This window comes from Planococcus citri, chromosome 2, assembly GCF_950023065.1.
Source record: "Planococcus citri chromosome 2, ihPlaCitr1.1, whole genome shotgun sequence".
NCBI lineage: Eukaryota > Metazoa > Arthropoda > Insecta > Hemiptera > Pseudococcidae > Planococcus > Planococcus citri.
The window spans coordinates 52,572,454-52,598,113 of NC_088678.1; the positions used below are offsets into that span (position 1 = coordinate 52,572,454).

Consider the following 25,660-nt stretch of genomic DNA (forward strand, 5'->3'; position numbering starts at 1 on the left):
ATGCTAAAATAGCAGTTTCTTTTGTGAAATATTCTCATGGTTAGCTGATTTTTCAGAAAAACTTGAATTATTATACTAATTTAAGAGATGAACGAAATAGTCCTTTATTTCACGAAACAAACCGAAATGTGGTTTCCCAAGTATTTCACGTTTAAAGTATGAGTTGCTGTCGGTCAAGCGTTATTTTTGTTCGAAATTTATAAGAGACTTTGACTTAGACCATACATGGTCCCAGAATTTCGATTCGATCACTATAATATTCAGATATTTTTTAATTTCTATAGGGACACAAGAAGCAGTTGAATTGCCGAAAACTCCAGCTAACTAAGAATGCAGGGTATCTAACGATCATGAAAGTCATAAATTTTGCTCGAAATACACTTGAACATTTTTTAATAAACCCATAAAATAAAAAAACTGAAATATGTATCTAATTTTTGATCCTGTAGAAAATGGCAAACTTGTTCGATTTCCTCGCAGTTTCAAGTTACATACTTATTTTGGGGGGGGAGGGGGCATTTTCATGCGGTAAAAATGAGAAAAATAGGTCGTGAAAAAGTCATGATTTTTTGTCTGGGAGTTTTGGTAGACACCCTGGAATGGCAAGTACGCCCTCCGCTTAGATTTTGAAATTATAACGAGTAGAAGACAAGTTGATCTTATGGTCCTAAAACCTCAGTTACAAAATTTCCGGATTGCTACGTCATCTTTAATCTTTTCAAAAGGGGTGAAATTAACATTTCCGTTGAAAATATCCATCTTGGACTGTTTTGAAGAGATTTTTTTTTCAATCTTGCTGCGTGGGATGCTAAACATTAAAAGTTATTCATTGAAATTTTTGCAAATTTTTTCAATAAGTATTATTGGTGTCTTCGTGAAAATTCCCCAAATTTGATTTTTGAACGAGGTGAGTCGATCGTATCATTCATGCAGATAGCTTATCAATGATTAATGAGCATTTGTGTAACTCGTGGGACCATTGATACCGTTCTTGCTATCGATTTTTTTTCTATGTATATCAGTGCATCAATCACAATACTTGATAAGGATACGAAGATGTTTGCTCAATAATGTTCTTAAATTTGTTTTTCAACTTATACTCTTGGAAAATTCTTATCTGTCTTATCAATAGAAATCATTTCAGTCGATATTTTTTGGTGGTAAATTAAGCAATTAGCCTGTATTTTCATGATCAGTTTTGTTTTTATTTTCTGCGAACTGATGATTATACAGTAGGTATAGGTAAACTGGTAAAGGTACTAGGTGTAGGTAGAGGTACCTGTATGTGGTGCGTAATTTCCCTCTTCTTTTTCATTTTGTGCTTCTATGTACCAATACATATTTTCAACTTTTAAAAGATTACTTAATGATTAATAAAATTAATAATGTACATACCTACTGCATCTATTGAATCCTGCTGTATGTACTGCCTTCAATTTGAAAAAAAAAAATGAATGTAGGTATACTACGTACGTAAAATTTTGCATTGAATTCTGCATAGTTAGCAATTACAATAGTTAGTTCCTTGGTGGTGAATGCGATGTTATTATTAAAGCGGCGACATTCGCAAATAGCGTAATATGGCTCATTGAGTAAATAGTTTACATAAATGCGGAAGCTGGTGAGCTTGTTGCAGTGCACAAATTGAGAACGAATTTTTTTCCTACATATTCAAGATGTTGCATCTATATGGGAGGATTTTTGCTGGTACGATGATAATTTTTCAATTAAATGAGAATTCGAGCCGAGATGAACTGAAAAGGGTTCAGTGGTTATTTTATGCTCGAGAATGCAAATAAATATCATTTTTGTTAGTGCAATGCTGCGTGATTGGTTGAAATAAATTTTAAGACTGCATAGACGACACTTGAGTTGAAACTTCCATTATGTAAACTATAAAGAGTCAATGGTTCGAAACTGGTAGTCACCTAGTCAGACGACAGACTGATCAACAAAACGTTGAAAATTTGAAGAAAAATTGAATTTTACAGTATCAAAAATATGTAGAAAATTTTGTATTACTACACAGCCTCATTCTCTTGGATAAGTAATACTCAATAATTACTTAGGAATCAAGAAATGACTAATGAAATGAAATTATGTTGTTGTAACCGAGTGATAGTGCTTAAACATGATTTTTTTTCATTGTAAGTTGAGCTGATTTAAAAATTGTATGTACGATTGTTGCTCAATTTTCATGCATTTTTGTACCGATTGGATTAATCAAACGGTCTTGTGTTGTTTTTCTGTATTATTAATTTATTTTTTCAATACGTAAGTGTAATAAGGAAGCGAAAAGATCTCTCTATTTTTCCATATTACACCGTGTATCGCTTCGCAGCAAGTCTACATTTATGCATAGTGCTGGCTGCACGTGCACTTATTAGTCGTTCGAGTGTGTGCGTGTGATATTGTACGCGATATAAAAGTGTGATTGCAATTTTTAAGGTCAACTTGTTATTTACCATACGCGACTAACTTTACGTTATTGCTTAGTCTTGTTTAATGTGTTTACGTGGAATGATGTTACTGGGTGTTTGGAAAAGTTGGCGTAATTGGACGACGGCCGACGAGTGCGGTACACCGTGTTTTTACGTTCAAATAATTACGTACGCGGTAATTGGTGGCGATAATTTGGTAGTATTAGTTTATAGGTTGCTCGACGGTGGGACGGAATGGGCGAAAAATAGGACAAATATTTTATACATATTATTGTTATGTCGATGTATTATCGTCGCAGAAAACGAACTGAATTTTTTGACGCAAGAGTTTCCTCGATCGCACATGGTTGAAAGTGCAAGGATACCTGGTGCGTTGGAATGATGACTCATGTAATAATAATGAGATCCTGTTTTAGTGAAAAATTCATCGGCATGGGTGAAATATTTTGTATCAATTCGAAATAGGTAGGTACTTGATGATTTTCATATGAAATTTGTCGAAGTGTAAAAGAGTCTTATTCAAAGACAGCACTGCTTTTGAATTTCAACTTGGTTGTTCTAAGACTTTTCATGGTGTTCCCCTCCAAGTCTTCGCCATTTCTGCATGCATGTGTCCAAAGTAGCTCGGGATTCTTTTCGCACAAAGCACTCGACCTTCGAGATTCATTCAGTTTTGCAAACAGAAGAGGGGTGGGGAATATTGTTGACATTCTGACATTATGCCAGATTTTGAAAAACTTGGAAAAACAGATCAATCTGTGTGAGGTTGATTTTTGAAAACATGGGGGTGGGGTGTATAGTTGACTGCTATCAAAAATGTCCTTGTTGATTCCAAAAAATTATTTCTTTTGAAATTATGGGCTCATGCATCAACATCAATCAAAGTAGGTTTTTGTCATTGGAATGGGTATAAAAGATGTAACTCAATTTTTGTCTTTAGTTGCGAGTAATACAATGTGTGAAATTTCTCAAATTTCTGTAAGTTTCATACACAATTAGATGTAGTGATGTTGGAAGGTATCAAGTTGCCATATTTGCTAAAGAATGCAATTACTTTTGTTAGTTTATTATTAGCATGTGGTAATTTTCACTGCACTGTTTGTAATGACTCGTTACTGTTCAATTGTAATGCGGGGCTTTCTTCTCGTTCTATGGCTGAATATGGTTGCTCTAGTTTATGCATGTGTGTGTGTGTTAAAAAGATGCATTGATGTGGCAGCCTATATGTACATTGTTCATACCACTATGTGTATCTACAATACATACTTAGCTATAGCACATTCTGGATTTATGCGATGCATCGTTGTCGTAGTCGCTGTTGTTGTTGTTAATATAGCATACGGCTCGAAAAAGGTGGTTTGAATGTGGTTCGAAAAATATCTATAGAATGGATCTGGGCGACATTATGAATTCCATCGATGTAGCGGCCGGCGGTAAAACGTTAACATTAACTTTGCGTTATAGTAACTGTAAATTAAGATGTAATGTAGAGGAAATTACTTGTTAATCTGATACGTTAACGAGGCGCCCAATAGAAGAATTTTCAAGGTTATAAGAACGATGAGTTCCTTGACACAATAGGTAGGTATTGAGCGGATAATGATTCATCTATGACGATGTCGATGGTGTGACCGCGCCAAAAAAAACGCGCGCGACAAAATTCTACAAAGGAATAAGAACTGCCTAATATATTGTATACTTAGTATTTTAAGTATTTTTCGATGAATTTATTCAAAAAATTGGTACCTAATAAATTAGTTTATGAAACGAATTGGCGAATGTTTTCTTTTTTTTGGTTGCCGATGTGCACGATATGTCTGTATGTACAATAAGACATGTGTGCTCAATTTTTTTGAAAACGTTCGAGTTTGAAGTTGTTTTTGTACTTTTTCGGTGGTATTTGTTCATTTCACGTCACTCCTTCTTTTTTATGCGATAATACGACGAGACGTTTTAAGGACTCTGTTTGTAACTATACATATGATTAAGTGAATGCCATAAATCTGCTGTATTATTTACATCTTTTTTAGCCTCGTGACGTGTAGAATCGTACAGCTATTTTTGCTTTAGTGTTTCAAGAGTGTAACTTAATCGCGAAAGTTTGAACAAGTCGATAATTGCAGTTCTCGAACAAACGAATTTGCGCCAGGTTAATGAGATATGCATCTAAAAGAAATACCCATGAGTCGGCTTTGTTGTTGTATCAAATTAACATTTGAGAGGGATTGAATTTTTTTTTCATAAACATTTTTTTCGACAATGCTTTTCATCAATTACTCATCGATGAAAATCGAATCATTTTTGTGGAGATTTGCGATTAAATAATTTTTTAACTTTAGTGATAAGAACTGGACTTTTTGATGTGATTATTCGAGGTACCTGAAAAGTCTTAGAACTTCGCGACAAAAATATTAAATTTTATTGAAGGAGGCGGAGGAAGTGAAGATTAGAAAATTTAAGGTTTCAATGGTTCAGCCCGATCAGAGTTGATGGTTAGTGAGGGTTCCTCACCCCGAGTGAGTATCGATTGCTCAAGATCTTGCAGAAGAAGCCCTACGTTATGATTTAGAGATTTCGTTGGATTCTCTGTACAACCAGCTTGTAAACGTTTTTAACAAGACTTTAAAGACTTTTGGTGACATGTTTGATTAATTGGAGAGAAGAAGAACGATATTTATACTCGTACATTGAGCAAGTGTGGACCTCACAGGCAAGGTTTGGATAGCAAATGAATTGTAAAATTTTGATGGCTATCGAGAGTATTAAAAATGTTGATAAGAGTGGTCCTTATAGCAAGTCCAAGATAGAGAAGATTCTTGCCTCCTGGACTCGAGTAATGCAGGGGTGTACAAAGGTTATAAAACAAGATGGAAAATGAGCAAAACAGGGTAATTTGACTAACCATTACACGATAATACATACATATTACGAGTAATTTACGTTCTTGTTGACGTAAAGTCGGGCTATCGGTAGCAAAGGATTTTTTTCCCCATAAAGTTCACAATGTGTTTATTTACCGATCGTTATCGTTGAATTGGAACGAAGGGTTGCTTTTTTTCAGTTCGCATCGTCGTCGTCGCGTCGTTTGTCGATTTTCATTCTCAATGTGTTTTAATCTGGTAAAAATTTAGTTGTATGTAGAAGGAATGGTGAATTGAACTTTTTTTTATTACGATCGCCATTCAACATGAAACTAACTGCACTATGGCCCATACATTGATGAGTATTATGAGCTTGGACATGCACTATGCAGTATAATGTGTATTGTAGGTACTCGTATATGTGGTATACACTATACCTACCTACCTACTTCTACGAATACATGAGCTAGTACCTACAATAAAATAATAAAGTCGTGTAATTTATTTGTACGGTCGGTTACGAAAAGTATAGCCGAAGAGTGCGAGGATGAGGAAAATGAGGAGGGGAAAAAAGGAGCGTATAAACGTGAAACTTTTCTGTATGTTGGCTCGTTTCACTTTACATAAAATTTATAAACATTTGCGTTTGTGAAATGCGAGATAAAACTTATATTTATTGCTTTCTGCGTTATTTATCGTAGCGATAACATTTCAAGTGCATGCGATTTGAACTTGGGTTTGTGGGTAAAAAAATTTTGCGGTTGTGATTTGTTTATTTGTATGTATTTCCTCCTATACGACTAACGAAGTATATATAAAATGTTGGTCGAAAATAGAGAGGTAACTTCGTTTGTCGCGAGCTCACATTTTACTACGAGTATTATCGAACTTGCATCAAATATTGCATTGTATAATATGATTCAGCATATTCATTTTGTTTGGTATTTTGTTTGATTGCAGTATGTACGAGTATAGATATTCGAAATACAGTCGATTCATTCAGACAGCTAAGAAATTGCGAAGTTATCGAAGGATTTCTGCAGATCGTCTTGATGGATAAAACCAAAGAACATATGTTTGCTAATCTAACGTTTCCTAAATTACGTGAAATTACCGGATATATGCTGCTGTATCGAGTTAGTGGTCTGACCAGCTTGGCAAAACTATTTCCGAATTTGGCCATTATCAGAGGACATCATTTGTTCATCAATTACGCGCTGGCCGTGTATGAGATGCTGAGTTTGCAGGTAAGATGTTAGATATTTTATTTTCGCTGAGTAAAGAGTGAAACTACATATATTAGTGAACAGGACTGCGATTTTTGGAAAGAGTGTGGTTGTTGCTTGAAAGCCCCACAACCAAAATTTTAGCTGTCCAAATTGACTTTTTTTTTAGATATTTGGCCGATTTTTGAAAATTAAAGGGTTTAAGTAAGTAGAGATGACCTTGAGTGAATGTTCGCGGATTTTCAAATATTTGGGGGTGAGGGGTTAGAGAGGGGTGAAAAGGCTGAAAAAGTCAAACTGAAGACAAATCGATTGAAAATCAGAAGTTGCATAACTTGCATAACATATCCAAAACTCAGTCTCCTAGAACAATTTAGAGGGGAGAAACCCGTTTTTTTTCGTCGTGTTTTTTTTTTACCTGAAATATCTTGTGTCACGCCCCTCGCCCCTCCAGATTGATTTGGGAGGCTGAAATTTGGCATGTACAATGTGCATCCAGGGGGTGACCTACATGGGCCTTTTGGGGGTTTAGACTTTTCAGATTTTATCCGCATTTGGTTCAATTTTCAGGTAGGCACCTCGAGCGTTTTTTTTGAACGAAATATTTTCTCGAGAATCAGAATAATTCAAATTTTTCTGTTTGTACAAAATATTTTGAAATTTGTTCGAATGGCTATATCTTTTTTAAAACCAATCCGCCGAATCCGAATTTCGCCATTTTTGAGCAATATCTGAGTATTGCATTCAATTTTTAAATTCAACTTCGATTGCTTATTTTTTATAAAATGAAGATACAGAAAGGCATCCATCGTGGCCCTCTTGATGCTACTAAAAAAGGTAAATTTGAAACATGGGAAAATCATGACATTTAATATGAAAATTTCACCAATTTAAGTGAAAGAAAATTGATTAATTTCAATGCATAGGCTGTGAATTATTCGGTAATTCGGTGTATTGTGGACGCGTAGTGAATGACGAAAAAAAAACGAATAATAGTGTTTGAAAAGTATAGGAACTTTACCTCGTAACCAGCTCATTCGAGTAATTAAAGATTTTTATCAATATTCAATAAATTTTCGTATTTTTTCTGATTTTTTTTTTTTCAATTCTTAATGAATATTTATAAAACACAGTCGACTTTGCTAGAGTTTTGTTTACGTTTACGGGAGACAACAACGATATGGTACGGTACATTTTTCAATTCGTTGAAAATTTAATCGTTTTATAGCGATGGTTGTGAAGGGACAAGGGAAGGAGTATGTTATAAGACAGGAATAGGAGTAATGCACCTAATAAACAAAACGAAAACGAAAAAAAAAAAAAAAAATACGACGACCGACGCGACGCGAAAACACCCATAAATAATAAGTATACAATTGAAAGAAAATACGACAGAAGTACGAAACGATCAAGGACGCTTAATTTCGATTAATACAGAACGAACGGGTGCTTGTAAGTATGTTTATGTGGTTGTGAATGCGAAAGAGAAAAACGGTATATGTAGTGTAAAGCACCACGAGCACAACGACAGCGTCGGCGATGACGACGTCGTTTGTCGATGTCGACGACGACCATGTTAAAAAACAAAAACAAGCTTCGGCGCTTTTCAAGTCGGCAGTCGCTGTAAGAGGAATATTCGACGACGACGTAAAGCGCCATGAAGGACGAGAAAAAGGCCGGAGGGTTTTACGTAGTTGTGTTTTGGGGGAACCGAATTATTCACAAGGTGGTGGTTTTGTTGGTGAATGCAGAAGTGGTAATGTGCGTACTTTGTGTGCTTTTTTAGTCGAATTTTTTGGAAGAAAATTTAGCTTTTGAAGTGAGGAAGCTTTGTTTTGGAAATTGAGAGAGAAAGTGATTTTTCGACGCTTTTAAGGTTCTTTGGTATTATAGCTTTTGACCAAATATTTATAAGTATTGTAATTTATATGTTCGTGAAATCATTTCAAATTTATGGTTTTTCATTTTTCTACTTTGAATTTTTCAGAATGTAATGAATAATAATTGAAAATTTCTTTTTGTCTGAATCTTTGAATCAATCGATTGTGTGGAGCTTGTTGCTCGATCGATTTCTTTCGAACCGGCTCGGCTGTTCACTAGTTTTCGACTTTGAAAATTCAGGAAATCAATTAGAAGTTTGAAGATGACAGAGCTTTGTAGGATTTTATCTTTGAAAATTTTTGTTAACCCCTCCCCATCTCACTTCGTTTCTCTTCTTTTTCACTTTTTTCCACAAATAGATTCAACGGACTTGAATTTGATATGCGAATACAGTGTACGGAATTGCTTCCCAGATAGAGTAGGCTTTTCAATGGTTTTCAGATTTTTTTGAAAACAATCGTATCAATGAATAAATGTATAATCAAGACTATAGCTGAGTTGGAACTTGGCAGCATTTCCGGTGCATATAATTTCGAGCTATGCATTATACTTTACCAAAATTTACTAAATATATAAACAAGGCTGATGACTACATTGTTGTTCTATTGCGGTATTTTATCCCCAATAATCTGAAAATTTTCCACTGTTTTTGTCCATATTTTATTTTATACGTTTGAAGCCATAAAAATGTACATGAAGTACGTGAACCTGATTCACATAGCATTATTTCGTGATTAAAAATCAAGCAAGGCCTATCAACACTTCTTTAATGACCATCCCATAACGTTTCCTAAATTTTTATTTTTGGAATAAAGTATTAGATATCTACCTAGTACCTACTACATATATTGAAGAAAAAAAAACTCAGTACAATTATTCATTAGATGTAATGAGTGATCGTATTTACGATTAAATTATACAAAATCTTCGGAGAGAAAAACAAGAGGGAGGAGAAACATTCCACTAACGAAAACAAAAAAATCCATTTTATCTCCGAAGTTACACAATTTTTCTAATTTTTATAAAACGCTAGTAGGTATTTTTTTCGTACAGAAAAAACAAATGACGTCACGCTAAGAAAATAATTCCCTTTGCTGTTGTTTAATAATATTTTAACCCATGTCATACAGCTTTTAGGAGACGGACGGATTTAGACTATTTTGGTAGATTTAACCCTCTCGCTATTGATTATCTCGGGGTTTATTTTAATTTTAAAAGCATTACGTTTGAATATAAACACAATAAGAGAATTTTCTTGCGAGAAGCTGAGCTTGACAGAATTTTCCATTCAATGAGGAAAAAATGACCCTATAAACATTATTTTTAAAATTTAATTTCGATTCATAAACACGACTAAAAATATCTCTAAAAGAACGACGCCGGCGCGGCGTATTTTCTCGAAGAAAAAAATTTTTTAATCTGTAATAATCTTTTAACGTCGAAAATAATTTTTTATAAAGCTATTAAGAATATCGAACAAAGGCGTAAATTTTAGGCTCACTGTGACCTAACTTGTTCGCCTTTCTAACATACTACGAGAAATCGACTGCTTCAATGTTGAATTTTATACTCGAGTTGAAAATCTTCATCGTCGTTTGAAACTTTTCAAAAGACAAACAAGGAATCTAAAATCTCGACGAAGGTATCTACCCGTGCTACACACTGTTAACCTAAGTTTGCACATTTTCGCTAAAACCCATTTAGTACAACGTTAAAATTTCACCCGTGAATTTCTTAATACAACAAAGCGCCGCTTGAAATTACCATAAACGGTGGCGAATAATTGACACGACACGATGACGCGACTCTTGCATCTGGCCTGGCCTAGGCTTGTGAAAATTTTCTCGCTATTTAAAAACATTTGCACCCTCGCTCGGTCGATGAGAATTTTTTCATGATCTGAACCCAAATGGGTACCACATATTGCTGTATTATGCATTCAAATTGACGTATTCAGACTATAGACGGTTTTAATTGAGGGCACCGCACATTCGCGGATATGGATATGAACCGTTACAAATGAGTCGTTGACGACGAAATAAATCTCGTATGACGAAACCATACCGTTTACCAATTAGCTTGTAATATGTATTTCGTCGTTTGGTCACATCATCGAAATAGTTTTTGTAAAATTAAAAATGAGCTGGGGTAGAAAAAAGATGGAGAAACATGGATTTTTTTCCAGCAGGAATTCGCCAATTTAAATTCCATTTACCTTACCCTGGTATAATAAAATTTCTCAGTTAGAACATTCAGCATTCTGTGGCATAAAAATAGGAAAACATCGGTGATAATTAGTCTTACTATGCGCAATAAAGCATTATTATTATAAAAAGTCGCGTATCATTAGGTATGTGTGTTATTTTTTATTACTTTTTCAACGCGCAATATTTCATATGGGTGTGTAAATTTCAAAAAATTCAAACTAAAAAAATCGTGTTTGAGGATGGTAAGCCAAAAATTGATGAAAGAGTGCGTCGCCGTCACCACTCATTGAATTTACTGACAGGGGAGGTAGATACGTATTCCAACTGGAAGAAGAAATTTTAAATCAGACTAATCTAAATTAAAAAATACGTATTTTTTGATTTTTAGCGAATTTTTGAAAATAAAAGTGTCAAAAATGCTAAAAAATTCAAATGGTACCAAATTCGTCCCCTGAATCAATATTGGAGACGGTTTCGAACCATTTTGAGCAATTCTGGAGCCTCCGGTAGATTTTTGTATATTAAAATTGCCAGAAAGCAAAAAATTGCTTTATACATTTTTAAAAATTTGCTGCAGGCTCCAGAACTTATCAAAACGGTTCGAAATGCCAAATTTCTGTCGTCTAGGTGGATTTGGTATAATTCTGGTCTAAATTAATTGATTTTCAAAAATTCGCTAAGAATCGAAAAATACATTTCTGCACCTGAAATTTTGCTGGTGTTGTTGTACCTACTATTGCACGTTGTTTTGATTTAGTTTTGTCTGGTTTAAAACTTTTTCTTCAATTGGGTACATCTTACCTCATTTGTGAGTTTTTTTTCCATCTTGATCAAAGTATTGTGAAAAATGAAATATGGTGTGAATTTTTCCTCTACGAGTAATTCCAAGAAAATGACTTTTTAAGCCATAATTCCAGAGGAAAATCAAGACGACAGCTTTAGAAATATGCAGAGATCTCTAGATGGACCTCAGATTAGCATTCCGTAATAATTTCAGCTGCCCGAAAAAAAACTGAGGATCCTATGATGAGGTTTTAAATTTTTCAAAATTGCCCCAAAAATTGCAGGATTCGATGAAAAAATGAATGACTGAATATGTGGTTGTTATTTCGGAAAACCTGATTTCCAATCTTATTTCGAGAACAATCACGTCCAGGATTCAAGGGAATTTTCTTGAGAGAATTTGGAGAACCTCGAATCGAAGAAAGATTTCCAAATTTGTCTGATGTTGCCCAATCGCACCTTTCGAAATTTTGGAGTTATTTTTTAAAATTTCAACTGTTATATAGTTCTTTTAATTGGTCTTGAGAGAGGTCCTTAAAATGTGTCAGTAGTTTGAAAATGAACCAGGAAGAAAATTTCCAAAGTGATACTCGTTATTTCTAAATTTTGAGTTTTTTCTCTGAATTTGGACTACCAAAAAATACTATTATCATCTTGAATTTTGTCAGGATGTGGCTTCCAAATGTGACTGTAATTTAAATTCGACCCGTTTGTTTTTGAAATGATTTGGCGATTTGAAAAATCTTAAATTCTTCCCTCGTTCTTCCAGAGATTTCGTATGAGAAAATAGGTCAATTAAAGTGGTCTTTCCGCGTTGATTAAAAAAAGAATGCGAATGAAGGAGGTCTTTTTCTAATATCGAAACATGTTTAAATTCTATTCAATTGAGGTGCGCTGCGCTGACTTTGTCAAATTATTCCGAAATAATGGCCTCATGTAAATTTTCCTGGCGAGTAATTCTATTGTAATTTTATTTCAAATGCATATACGAGTAACACTATGTAACGGTAAAAAAATGCATTCTATCAAAAAATTGCCCAATCGCGAGAGCGAGAAAAATTCACGTATGAATGAATCCGTTGAAATTTTTCAAATTGTGATTACAATGTAACGTTAGATCGTATAAACGTGTACTTACTTCTTTCTACTTATAATGACCTACTTAATCACGCTTTTAGTTTTTTAATTTTAGATATCGAATTGAAAATATTGTATCGATCCGATGAACTTAATTAACGAATAATTGACGTTTATTTTCAGGAACTTGGATTGCATTCGTTAACTGATATATCACGAGGTGCGGTGTTCATTACGAAAAATCCATTGCTGTGTTACATCGACACGATAGACTGGGAGCGAATCACGACCAATGGAAAGGATTTGAATTTTATTTTCGTTAGTATCTGTTTCTTTTTTCCTTTTATATTTATACTTAAGAATAATATCCTAGCCGGTATAGATACGAGTATATCTATCTTGATTATAAGTTGGAAAGCTGGCTTTTTTTTCGAACCATCTGCCTAAAAATAAAAAAACCTCGAGATGAAAATTTTTCGTGCTGCATTTACCAAGTTTGAAGAAAGACGGCGGGGGGGGGGGGTTCTAAATGCCTACCCAGAGTATCCTCTTCTTTCCTACACCTACGTCCTATAGATCTAGGTGTATTTACGTAATTCATTCACGACCGCCGAGAGATACACAAGTCGAAGTCGAGAATAATATAGCGAATTTGAATACTTAAAAATATGTTTGAAGTCCTGGGGGGGGGGGGTGTAGAGACGACGACGACGACACGAGTTCGTCTTATTTTTCGTTTAATTATTCATGGAAAGAACTCTTCTTAGAGGAAAGTTTTGCAGGAAACAAGGCGTGTAAAGAGCTCGCAGTGGCGAAAATAAAGAAGAATTTCGAATTACCGCGATGCGGTATATATAGTTTTAGCTTTTCAAAAGCTAACCGAGGAGCTTTGGGATATTGACGAATGCAGGAGTTTGAATTTAGCTCGAACTGGGGAGAAATAAGTCTTATACGTATTTGCTCCGGTTTTGCGATTAGGTTAAAAAGCGAGTCAGCCAGGGTAGGTACAGAGATAGATTTTACCTAAGTGTACGAATTGGTCGTGTAAATGTAAGATACTGTGTGTAGTATAATAAATGGTTTCATTTCAAGAAGGAGAAAGAAAACAAGGGCGAATTATTTAAGGAGTTTTTTGAGATATTTTTAAAATAGACGATGCGACGCGACACCCGAGTTAGTCGTCGTCGTCGTGTAAATTTTCCTCGATAAAAGTGATTTTCTGAATTAGCCGTACACGTAATTTAGCCGACTAACACGTGGAACTGAATTTTAATGGTTTTATTATTAATTACAAGCGATAATGAATATTGAAGCGCGATACACAGTTCAATAACGAAGTCAACAAGTGATGTGCGCGTTCGAAAAATTTTTTTACGTGTAGTTGTAGAGTATACTTGTGTACTTCACTTACTCTACGAGCACACAATTATGTGTATTAGACGAACATGTGCTGTAATTTACCGTACGTATTTGATTCTTTGACTTCTAAGTATGTTTATTAATGGACAATTTACTTGAGGTAAACACGTATACCTATATATGTATTTTGAATGAATATAGAAAAACAAAAAACAAACAAACAGTAAAATTTTGTTTGTAGACTTGGAAGAATTTTTTCTCTACCAAAAAAAAAAAAAAAAAAAAAAAAAAAAATTGGACATTCTGCGAAAACATTGCACATTTTTTGATCATTCGGTATATGTGTTAGTCGTGTTCGTTGTCGGAGGGCATAGACTAAATTTAAAACGCTAATGGGTGAAATATAAAATTAAATCGAGTTTGTTGTAATATGTTTGTTTGTATACTGACTCTATATTTAATTACATCTGTAATGATGGTTTTTCGGTCTATTCCGTTATGTTGTGTTATGTTCTGTTTAGTTGTGAAGCAAGCGATACTAATGTACGTTAACCTTAATGAAGATTACTTCAGTCCGAGTCGTAGGTACGACTACGTAAAACAATGAACGCGTGAAATTTTATCATTATTTATGGAGACATAATATGAGCTTCGACGATGAATACGTAGTAGAGTGACGAGTCACGTTTGTGACGACTGACGAGTTTTCTTTGAGCGTGCGAAATTGAAATTTGTACCGATTTGCGTGCTCGAATGTTGAGGAAGGTTGAATTGAATGGAAAAATTTTAGATTTGTGAATGCCTGTGGACGTTCTTGTTGCGAAAGAAAGCCAATTCAAGCTATAATCGTAGTTGAGTAAAAAATTGGACGAATGGGTGTTAGTGGATGAGAAAATATTGTTTTTGAAAGTATTTTTTGGATGAAAATTACTTGACTGATGGGAAAAGAATGGAAAAAGAAAATTTTTCTCGCACAGAATCGTTCATTTTTATTGTTTTATTTCAAAACTGATCAGCTGTTAGTAGTTTAAAAATTTTAGTTACCCCCAGCATCATGTTTATGTATTCAATCAAATTCAATGTTTTAATCATTTTGATTTTTTTTTCAAAATTAATTTATAAAAAATGAAAAATTTATATCACCTGGCATTACAAAACACCCTGTTTTCTAAACAAGAACATTGAAAGCTTGAAACGGGGGTGGGGGGTATAACGTTATTTTTTTGATTGTGAAGTTATTCGTACAAGTAAACGTCTATTGTATTATGTTAACGAAATCACTTCATAACAGTTTTAAAACTGGTGCAATTTAGAATTATCAATCAGTTTTTCGAAATAATGATGAAAAATTCTCTTTGTCCCTTCAAAAAAAGGATAGGCAACTTTTTTAAAAAAACGAATATGATTCTGTAATCAGCGTTGCATAAGCACGATCAGATGACACCAACGACGACGTACTAATAATCGATGGCACGTATTAAAGATGGCAATCAAGAAAAATATTGATAAAATGTTAATAATATAGGATGAAATTTCAGTAGCCGTATAGGTTGCAAAAAATATTGTTGAATGTTCTAAAAAAAAGTTGATTAAAAGTCTTGGAATCGGGGCAGAATTTTGCAAACTTTTTCCATATTGTTCAAAGTGCCTAAAATTGATTAATAAATATTCAGGGTATCAAACAGGTAGTGAAAGTAGTGGAAAAGTAGTGATTTTAGTCAAAAAGGTAATGAAAAAATGAGAAAATCCAAACACCCAGCAACAACCTTCAAATCATTGAAATAAGTTTATTTTTGATGAAGGTAGTAACTTTTTCTATAATTTTGATTGAAAATAAAAAATACTTTGTGTACAAATTGTCTTCCAATTTGAATTTGTTTGATAATTTTCCTGCGAAAAATTTGACTTTGTTAATTTTGTATGTGTGGGGGAGGTCGAGTCGAGAGCTTTCTGAAAACTTGGTTGAAAAAGTAGTGATTTTTTTCAATAAAATTCCGTTAGATACCATGATTATATTGTGATTTTAATATTGTATGAAATTTTATCAAAACTGCTTAAATTATCATAAGAATTATTCAACTTACGAACTGAACTTGTTGCTAAACTTTACCATAAATTGTATTGAAGAACCTGCAGAATTGAACCGAATTTCATTAAAATTTACCAAAAATTTGTAAAATTGTCATGAAAACGTTTGAAAAGGACAAAAAAATTAATGCAACATTTTCAAAATTTCAAAATAGTCTTGCAAAATTTCTATACCTAATAATTATGTATATTTTTAAAAAAATTCAAACTTTCTAAAATTGATCTAACATCATCAAAATAAAATGCAATTGCATAAAAATAACCTAAATTTGATGAAATTTTCAATAGAATTTAACAGAACTTGAAAATAGCTATGAATATCATTAAAACTTGTTTAAATGACGTAAAAATAGCTCAATATTTTTTAAATTCCAAATTATAAAAAAAAAATCATCATTTTTTTACTTTTTTTTAAATATTTTGCTACTTTTTTTTTGCTACCATATGATTAAGTCAAAATTTTTCCCCTCACTTTGTTCAGTCTAAAATAATATAATTCTTTTCATAAAACTTGAAAGTAAAATTCTATTGTTGGAATATTCTGGAAAAATTACAAATTTTTGTAGTTGATTTTATGGAGAACTTTCTTGGAAAAAATATTTACTCTAAAAACTACCGAATTGGTGGGTTGGCGAATTACATATTTGAATTTCTGGGGATATAAATGTACTTATAAAAACATTGATTTAGGCTTAGTTGTTGGATAATTTGCCTAAAATATTTTCTACAGTGATATTCAATCCATTGCTCTAATTACGTAATGTTATTTTTTTTTAACAGGAAAATCGAGAGGCTAATAATTGTCCGAAATGTCCAGCTTTCAATAGTTCCTTGTGTGCGTACAACAACAACACTAGACAGTCATATTGTTGGACTGCTGAAAAGTGTCAAAAAAGTAAGCATTGTTTCTATTCTTTGCACGTGTAAATTATTCTGTAGGTAGAGGTACGACATTTGTGTATCAGTATTTGTTTCTGTTCAATGTAGTAAAATTGATATTCATCCCCACCAACGGATAACCACTCCCTTAGTATTTTTTATTTCGCGAAGTAAGAGTACTATTTTTATGATCTGGACATCATAATTTTTGGTATTTGTGCATTGAAATTTAGAGTTGAAAAAATCGTGCGAAATTGTACGTGGTTGATATTGTGGCTTTTTTTATTTCGCCTGTTCCTCAGTCTGTCTGTGAAAAGTTCTGATAAAACCCAATCAATTTTATGTTTCATTTAACATGTTTGAAAGGGAGGAAAGTTATGATAGAATGAACTTCTTTCAGTGGCAGTGAAGCTTTATCTTATGGGTATGATTTGATGTAAAGTCCATCTACGATACTTCAGATATTTATGAAAGAAATTATTTCATTTTGAATATTGTAGCTTTGGTATTACATACCTTTTTTACCAATCAAATCAATGAAACACGATGTCTGCGTAAACGAAAGTAAAAATACTACATCAGATAATGGTACTCTTGTGTGAATTTTTCCTGCCTATCATTATTGGATTTGCTTATCACTGCTCGAGTCGAAAAATTCGACGATAAAATTCACGTTCACAATGTTCGTTTCGATAAAGGAATCGTTTATGGGTAATACAAATATAACTTCTGGTAATTTTTAATGGGCTATTTGACTGTCGACTTTTGTATCGCATTAGGTATAATTTCACAAGCTCGTTTGCAAGTTCTAAGCACAGTGAGGCATAATTTCTTCGTTCAAGTTGGTGTATAAGAATGCATTGTTGATAAGTACGTTGTTTTTTTTAGCGTTTGTAATTTTGTAACAGAGATTTTTTCGAAATAGTCTCGTTCGTAGGTCTATAAGGTAACTTTGTGAGAAAAAATTGGCATTACACGTGCTGCATATTTTGCGCTAAAGGAGGTGGGCTGAGTGGAAGCAACGAGCGCTGGACGTTGTTTTCTACGAAGCACTATTATAATAAAAGAACCAATACGTTGTACATATAAAAGTGTATATTTGAGAAACGTGTGTATACGAATACGAGGAAAAAAAGAGAAATATATGATTGTACACTTGGTATGGCTGATTCTCGTATCGTATTTAAGCTCGGACGTGTGTAGTGTGCAATTTTCGAGGACAAAATGTACATATCTACGTACCTACGTACAGTGTACAGTTAAGGTACCTACTTTGGCGATTATCACGCATTGTTACGCCGAATTAATACACCTAATATGTTTTAATAGCCGTAAATATTTCTCGATATCAATTAAGTTGTACATATACCTTACCTCGTAGAAAAGAGAAGTAGTGTTTTAAGTGAAAATGAGTACCATATCGTAGGTACATTTATATATTTACGACGATGGTCGGTTGTAAATGGAAACAACAACCAACAAGCCGTCGAATAGATAGGGCAAGGAGAAACGAAGGGGGGAGGGGGAGGAAAATGTAACTTACGATGTACTATAGGAGTCTATAAAGTCGACGAATGCGAAATGATAACAATGTAAAGTACAGATAAACACGCGACAGTGAATACGGAGAATTTGGCAGCTCTGTCTGTAAAGTTTATCTGACTCAGTATACTGTATGCATAGTGTAGTAAACAAATTTAAATTTATTTTTACGTCCGCGAATGTTGCAATATTTGGAATAATTTAAGAAGAGAAGACGGTATTAATGCATAATACAACCCAGACAAATTTAAATAGATAAAATATATATACTGTATTACAATATAGTTTCCTTCGTTTGGCTTTTCTCGTACATAAAATGGTATTTTTCGTCTATTATGTAGTGTAAGATTAGAAAATAGTGTGATGTTTTGAGTCAGATTTTGATCCTCTTCCCGACCCTCCTGTCTATAATCCTTCGATAGATGAGAAAATTGAATATCCAATTTACTAGAAATTAAAACGATCGATTTTCGAATTGAAACGCAGCAAAATAAAATTGTCTATTTATATGATAAAAAAACAAAATACATCGAATAAAAACACCGTATTATTTGCAATGAATATGAAAAAAATCGTGAAAAGAAACGCGAATAAAATCTTTACAAAGGAGGTTACATCCAGCGAAAATTGCATGTGTGACATGAAATTGCATACCAAAGCGAGCGAAAAAACATATTAACGAGAGCGAGAAAGGGTAGATCGAAAATCTCAATTGATAAGGAATTCATCCGGACGTAGCCGAATGACGTGAGAGAAAAATCGGTAAAATTACGAAAAGTGCAGATGATCTGCCAGTATTGAGTTATATGAAAGATGATTCTCGATTGATCGATGTAAAAATCGATTTGCTGCATTATTCGATGACTGATTAAATCGTCAAGTTCAACTTTCAAGTTACCTGTGTTTGGTGGAGAGGGAAACGAAAGTGTTGTAATTTGAATTTCCTCACACGAACTTTTTTTCTTCGAGCAGTGATGCACAATAGGTAGTAGATAAGTTGATGTTCATTCGAAAATTCGCTGACTTATCATTATCGACAGAAAAAAATTAGCGTTGAATTTTCCTCTTTTCTCGAATATTGTTATCAGATTTTTTTTACGAAGAAAAATCTCACTATCGGGGAATTGAATTTTCTCTTATAAAGGAAGTTTTACTCGTACACGCAAAAAAAAATTCAAAAGAAGCACAGTGAATTGAAGATAAAAGGGAACGAGCGTGAGAAACATTTTTTTCTTTTTTGTGAGTTTTACATTAAAACCAAACAATTTTTTGTTTTGAAAAACTGTGAAAAGAAATATTACCGGAAGATGTCTCTTTTCCAGAGGAGGAAGGAGCGGGGGGGGGGTCCTCGAAATCTCTAGAGAATTCAAACCCTGAAAAATATTTAATACATAGTTATTTTACATGAGACAAAGGTGGGAAAGGACTGTAAAACCAGTACCAAAACAAAACCTGATCGTATTTTGGTGAGAAAACGAAACAAAAACTGAAAATGAAATGAAACTCGTTATAAATGGCGTTTTGTTTTGTTAGTTTTTTGTTGTTTTTTTTTTTTACTATTTTGTCATTTATTCATCTAATCGAGTTCTTCTCATGTTACTGCAAACTAAAATTTATAATTGTAAAATGAAATGAAAATGCCCAATTTTTTTTTGAAATGATTTTTACATTTCAGTTCTGTTGAGTGAGATATGCACTATGCAGGGTGTCCTGCCACAGAATGCCCCTCCCCCCTTTCAACAGTAACATAGGCGAAGTATGCTTGTTTGTCTACCTTGAGATTTGAAGGGACCGAATTAAGCTCTTGTGAAAAACGTTTTTTTTCGATTTTGCGATGCTATTTTGTCTTTCAGGGCTGGTACCCTGTTACTTGTAAGTAACCAAGTTGCTAAAGTTCCTAAAAGTAACTTTTGCTTGGGTACTTTTTTTGAGATTTCGGTATTCAAAGTTACTATTTTTTTTTTCTTCAAAATTTCGAAAAATTGTCAAGAGTTTTGCTTTGTGCTAGAAATAGTAACGAATCTCGCCTGTTTTAAAGTTGTCAGGAGGCTTCGTTTCTTGCTAAAAAAAAAAATAGATGAAAGTATAGTGCTTTCTCGAAAAAAATTTCAAATAGCCTATTTTTTTTAATACATCAATGTCACGCTTTTTTGCCAGAAATTGTCAACAATTACCAAAAATGTTTAAAAAGTTACGCTTTGAATTGACAAAAATTAGGGGTAAGTATCGCTTTTTTGCTATTAATTCCAAAAAAGTACTGCATTTTGCAAAAAAAAGACCTGACAAAACATAATTGTTTTTCTTTAGCAAAATGGCTGAAAAATCTCACCTTTCTTGAAAAATTTTGTGTTCAAAAATTAAAATTCTTTGCGGAAAGTTGCAAAAAAGTCCGGTTTTACCAAAATGTGGTAATCTTGCTTTTTTGCCTAAAATTTCCAAAAACTATCGCTTTTTACCAATAATTTCAAAAAAATTCTGCTTTTGATAATTTATGCTAAAAAATTCTCACGTTTTAGCCACACTACCAAAAAGTTTTGATTTTTTGCTGTAAATTGCAAAAAGTCTTAGTCTTTTGTCTAAATTACCAAGAAATCTCGTTTTTGGCCAAAAATGGCCAAAATTGTGAGTTTTTTGGTAAAAATTCTGAAAAATCTCACTCTTTTTCAAAAATTGTTCAATTGTGTCGCTTTTTTGAAAGAAATCGCTAAACAACGTTTTCTTCTGCTGAAATTGTCAAAAGTCTCGCTTTTTGCCAGAAATTGCAAAATTCTCTCTAAATTGCAAAACACTTCAATTTTTTGGAAATAATTTCCAGAAAGCTTTTCCAGTTACCTTTTCGAGCTTTTTTGTCTACTATAGTTACTTTTTTTGAGTACCTAAAATCCTTGTCTTTGCATCATTTAAGAACCATAATTGGGAAAAAGTTGTATAATCGATAATTATGCAAGTTTATTAGAAGGAGCTGTACCCAAACGGCGAAAAATCTGAACAAACGTGTTTAAAAGTTGAATTCTAGAATCTCATTGTTCATTTTTTGAAATAATCCTGCTGAAGTACATACCTACACTTAGGTATATAATGTACTCGTAGTTGTAGATTCTAGATATCTACATATTTACTCAATATCAAAAGTATTTAACTGCATTGCATTTGCATTGTGTAAAACTTACAAGTATGAGATTATGATAATAATACGGTATTTCTCTATAATCTCGGTTTGTTTTGTTTTGATTAGGTAATAGATACCTTCGTTTACGTACCCATTTGTTGTTTTCATTTTCACTTTTATCAGTAAAACGACAGCTTACAAAATTTTCCGGAATTGAAGTTAGGCTACTTAACAAGCAAATTTTTTTTTGATGATTCATTTTACGTAGGTACATAGACATTGATTGCATCGGCAATTCCTTCGTGCGGAATCGATTTTCAAAAAATCAATAATCTGTTAGATATACCTAATGAAATTATTGATATACTGATAGAGTGATAGTGCCTTTGTGAATTGTGATGTTTGTTCGGCAACGAGAAATTCGTTGTCAACTTTTGTTTATAAATTAACTGCGGACAGACGGGATGACTCGTGGACACGAGTAGAATAGATTAAATGAATAATGATTTGTGGAAAATTTTCATTTTATCACGTTCAGAATTTATTGAAAACTTTTGAAATTTTTGCAAATCGAATCAGAAATTAATATACCTATTACATACCTACTTGAAAAAATATCTCATAGGTACTTGATATTTTTCGATTGTACCTAAATACCCATTTAATATCTACTCGTAGAATTCGTGTACTTCTGGACTGTACTTTTAGAACTTCCGACGGACATTCATGTTGTATAACATGAACATGTACGAATTGTAAAATAATAATATGAATGAACAGATGTAGTATATACGTATTACGTCGATATACTGTAATTTAACGTATAGTAATTCGTATAAAAGCCATGTTAGGGCACGTGTGCAGAAGCGTTGTTGTGTAGCGTTACGAGATAGGAACGTGTATTGAACTTACTCGTATTTGGTTGTTTTGTATTGAGAATGATGCACACGAGTAGATAGACCACTCGTTCTAGTTACAGTTGGAAAATAGCTCGAAAAGAAATTCATGCTGCAAAAGTTTGGGTGCCGTAACCTGCTTCAATATTTTCTTAGAATTCCGGACTGAATTAGGCTGTCTGAAAAAGGGCAATTTGTCTCAAATTTTGATTTTCTGAAAGTCTTGAAAAATTAAAAATCGAATTGTGATTATTTTTACACGAGTTGATTTTTATGAAGTATTGAAAGTTGCATTTGTTTGAGTCCATTTTGGCTTTCAACAGCTCCGAGAGGAGGATAAAAAATCGAAAGGTAGGGAAAATTTTTCAATTTTCTATTTATGTATGTATATGTACTTTCAAAATATGAATATATTTTTTGGACTCGTGGATGCTTAAAAATTATGTGCACGGTATTTCTCTGATTCCAGCAACATTTAATAAAATTTACGTTGTATTTTGATCAATTGTTTCAATATTTTTCGAGATTTTTCTCAAATTGTCAGTTTTTAAAACGATTTTGTTGATATTTGAAATTGTTACTGCTGAACTCTAATGCTTACTTATTTTTTTTCTCGAATAAATTCTCTTAAGGTTATGAAACTTGGATCTTCGTATGGTAGACCGTACAGGCACTTTTGCATTTTTCATCGTACATTCACTTAGTCTACAAATTCGTCCATAAAAAACTAAACTATGTCGTAAGTGTTTTGAAATATTTCGAACGTTTGATTCTCAAAGCAATACGAGATTTTTGGACGATGTTGCTGACGTTTCGTTTCATTGACACGGTGAACTTGCGTTGCTAAAAATCTCTTACAAACGTGTTAAAATCAGTTTGAAAAATTTCGAGTAGCTCGAGTATGTACCATATATACTTGTGTGCTCCAAATAGCTCCTAAATTGTGGTGTAACTTTCTCACTCGTCGTCTAGACTGCATCCGGTGAATCACTCGATGGAGGAAAGAAACAGAAAAAACACCTGTAAGTGTATAGTTGAAAAATTCACGCTTCTAGGCGATGGCATTGTCGCGACAAGACGCGAATTAAATCGAGAAAAAATTTACCTAGCCGTTATATCCGTTGAAATTTTCATCGTTGGGTTGTCACCCTCAGAACGTACCTACGAAGTGTGCGCTATAAATTGATTCAATTAAACGTACTGTACTATAGAATTAAGGTAGCTGTCCTCGAAATACGGTTGAAAAAAAAAAGGCAATGTGGTATGTTTATATGGTAAGGTGTGTATGGGTAACTGCGCGTTTAAAATTGATGAGTGTGTGGTAAAGACGTAAAGGTTGGTTGGTTTGTGACTTTGTGTGATTGTTTGTGTTGCATAATTCGTGTCATCGAACTACGACAACATGTCGTATAGCGTCGTCGACGACGACAGCGACAGCGACGACAAATCAGCGATGGAAATCAATAAATATGTATCTGAATGGTATGCGTGTGTACTGTGTGTACTGTGGTGTATATACTGTGTACATAAGGAAGTACATCAAGGTTACGTACCTTTTCCTGTTTCATATAGATACCTATATACGCGTATACGGTAATCAAGGTTGTGAGGAATGGTGTACTTTAGGTATAAATGCTCGAAGATCAGCGACGACAAAGCTGGCGAGTAGGTATGGATAGCGATGGCTATCGCAGATATCTCGGTATCGTGGTGGAAAGAAGATCATTCTACTCACCGTGTGTTGTATGTAGGTAATTCTTTCTGCGGTGTGTGTACTCGTATTTGTAGTTGGTATAGGTAGGTAGGGTAGGTACAATTCGCGTTATGTAGAGAATTCGCTGATTCTAGACTAAACCTGGTGTTAATGACCAACACGCTGATAGCACGAGTGGAATTACTTGCGGATGAGACGATTGGACTCGAGTTGTTTACAACTTGTATGTACGTAGTGTTTGTATTCGATATAGACAGAGTATCCAGTAATTAGAATAGTTGTGTTGACAAATGAGTTGTAAAGGGGAACTTTAAACGTCGTATTAGAAGACATCGATGAGACGTAAATTGTTCGAGGTGTAAAGTAAACGAGTCTATGAACGTTCAATTGATCGATCGACTTATTGTAAGACCTGTGTTCATTTTCAACACTTTTGAGAATGACTGGAGCAGAATATCGTTTTTTGGGGTTTGAAAATCTACGTCTTGGATCTTGAAATCGGATCCAAAGTTGTCGTATCTGGAAAATTTAAGATCCCTAATAATATGTATCTTGGGGTTTAAAAGAGTTACGGGGAAATTCAATTCAATTCAAATGTAGTCATACACAAGTGCCTTCTTTTTCTTCGTAATTTCAGTGAGAAAATTTGAAGATATAGCGTAACGAGGCGCTCAATTCAACTCCAATACATCAGCAACTAGTAATTTTAAGTCATTCTGGAACCTCCAGTGATTTTTGTTTTTTCAAAAATTTCAAATAACTGTGCTTTGGAAGGGCCAAAAATTAACTTTAAGAATTTATTTAGGACCTAAAACTATATGTGACCCGCTCTGACAAAACCGACCGTTTCGACAAAAAAAAGTGCCCAAAATAATGATGTTTAAATTGAGTTTCAAGGGTTGAAAGATCAGATTTTTGAGAAAAAAACATTTTTTGAAATTTTGTCGAAATGGTCGGTTTTGTCAGAGCGGGTCACATATATTCGGTCGTTTTTTAACTTTTTTCGAATTTTGATATACCCTAACAAAAAAACATGGCCATACGACTTCAATTTTTTGGTCAACGTTTGCCACCCCCCTCCATCCTCCCGGCTAGAGCTCATTACGTACAATTCGTACAAAAGTAGATGAGTTGTCCAATTCTAATTTTATCTTCTTAAGGGGATGATTAAAAAATTATCACACTTTAAAGGAAAAAACGAATATACATATTTTGAGAACTCCTGCATTTTGTGAAAATGAACTTTGAACTTTTCTAATGGCCTAAAAGCGATCATTTGCAAGTACTAAATACGTAAAAAAAAACAGGGTAAACTGAAAAAAAATCAAAAATTGCAATTTTTTCAAATTTTGAAAACTTGAAGCTCGAGCCAGGGGAGGAGGGTTAAACGTTGGGCAAAAAATTTGAAATTTTTTCTGCGTCTTATTGAAGTTATTTGACCATGATTTTTTGCTAGGGTCCATTAAAATTCGAAAAAAGTTGAAAAACGACGCACCCTATTGGGAACCCTCTCGGCCATTTTATGTGGTCGCTGTGGAATTCCTAGGATGTGAGTTTAAAAATGAATGTCTGACCAATTTGTTGGTAATTCCAGAGA

General features: G+C 33.6%; 1 protein-coding gene across 5 annotated transcripts in view; it reads left to right on the top strand.

Moving 5' to 3' along the window:
• LOC135836417 (insulin-like peptide receptor) overlaps nucleotides 1-25,660 on the top strand; it is an 86,749-nt gene that overhangs the window by 40,156 nt on the left and 20,933 nt on the right. For all 5 annotated transcript variants that reach the window (XM_065351239.1, XM_065351241.1, XM_065351240.1 and 2 more), the window contains 3 exons: nucleotides 6,263-6,549; nucleotides 12,660-12,794; nucleotides 16,704-16,818. In XM_065351239.1, coding sequence (XP_065207311.1) covers nucleotides 6,263-6,549; nucleotides 12,660-12,794; nucleotides 16,704-16,818 — 537 coding nt within the window. The remainder of the gene's footprint in view (nucleotides 1-6,262; nucleotides 6,550-12,659; nucleotides 12,795-16,703; nucleotides 16,819-25,660) is intronic.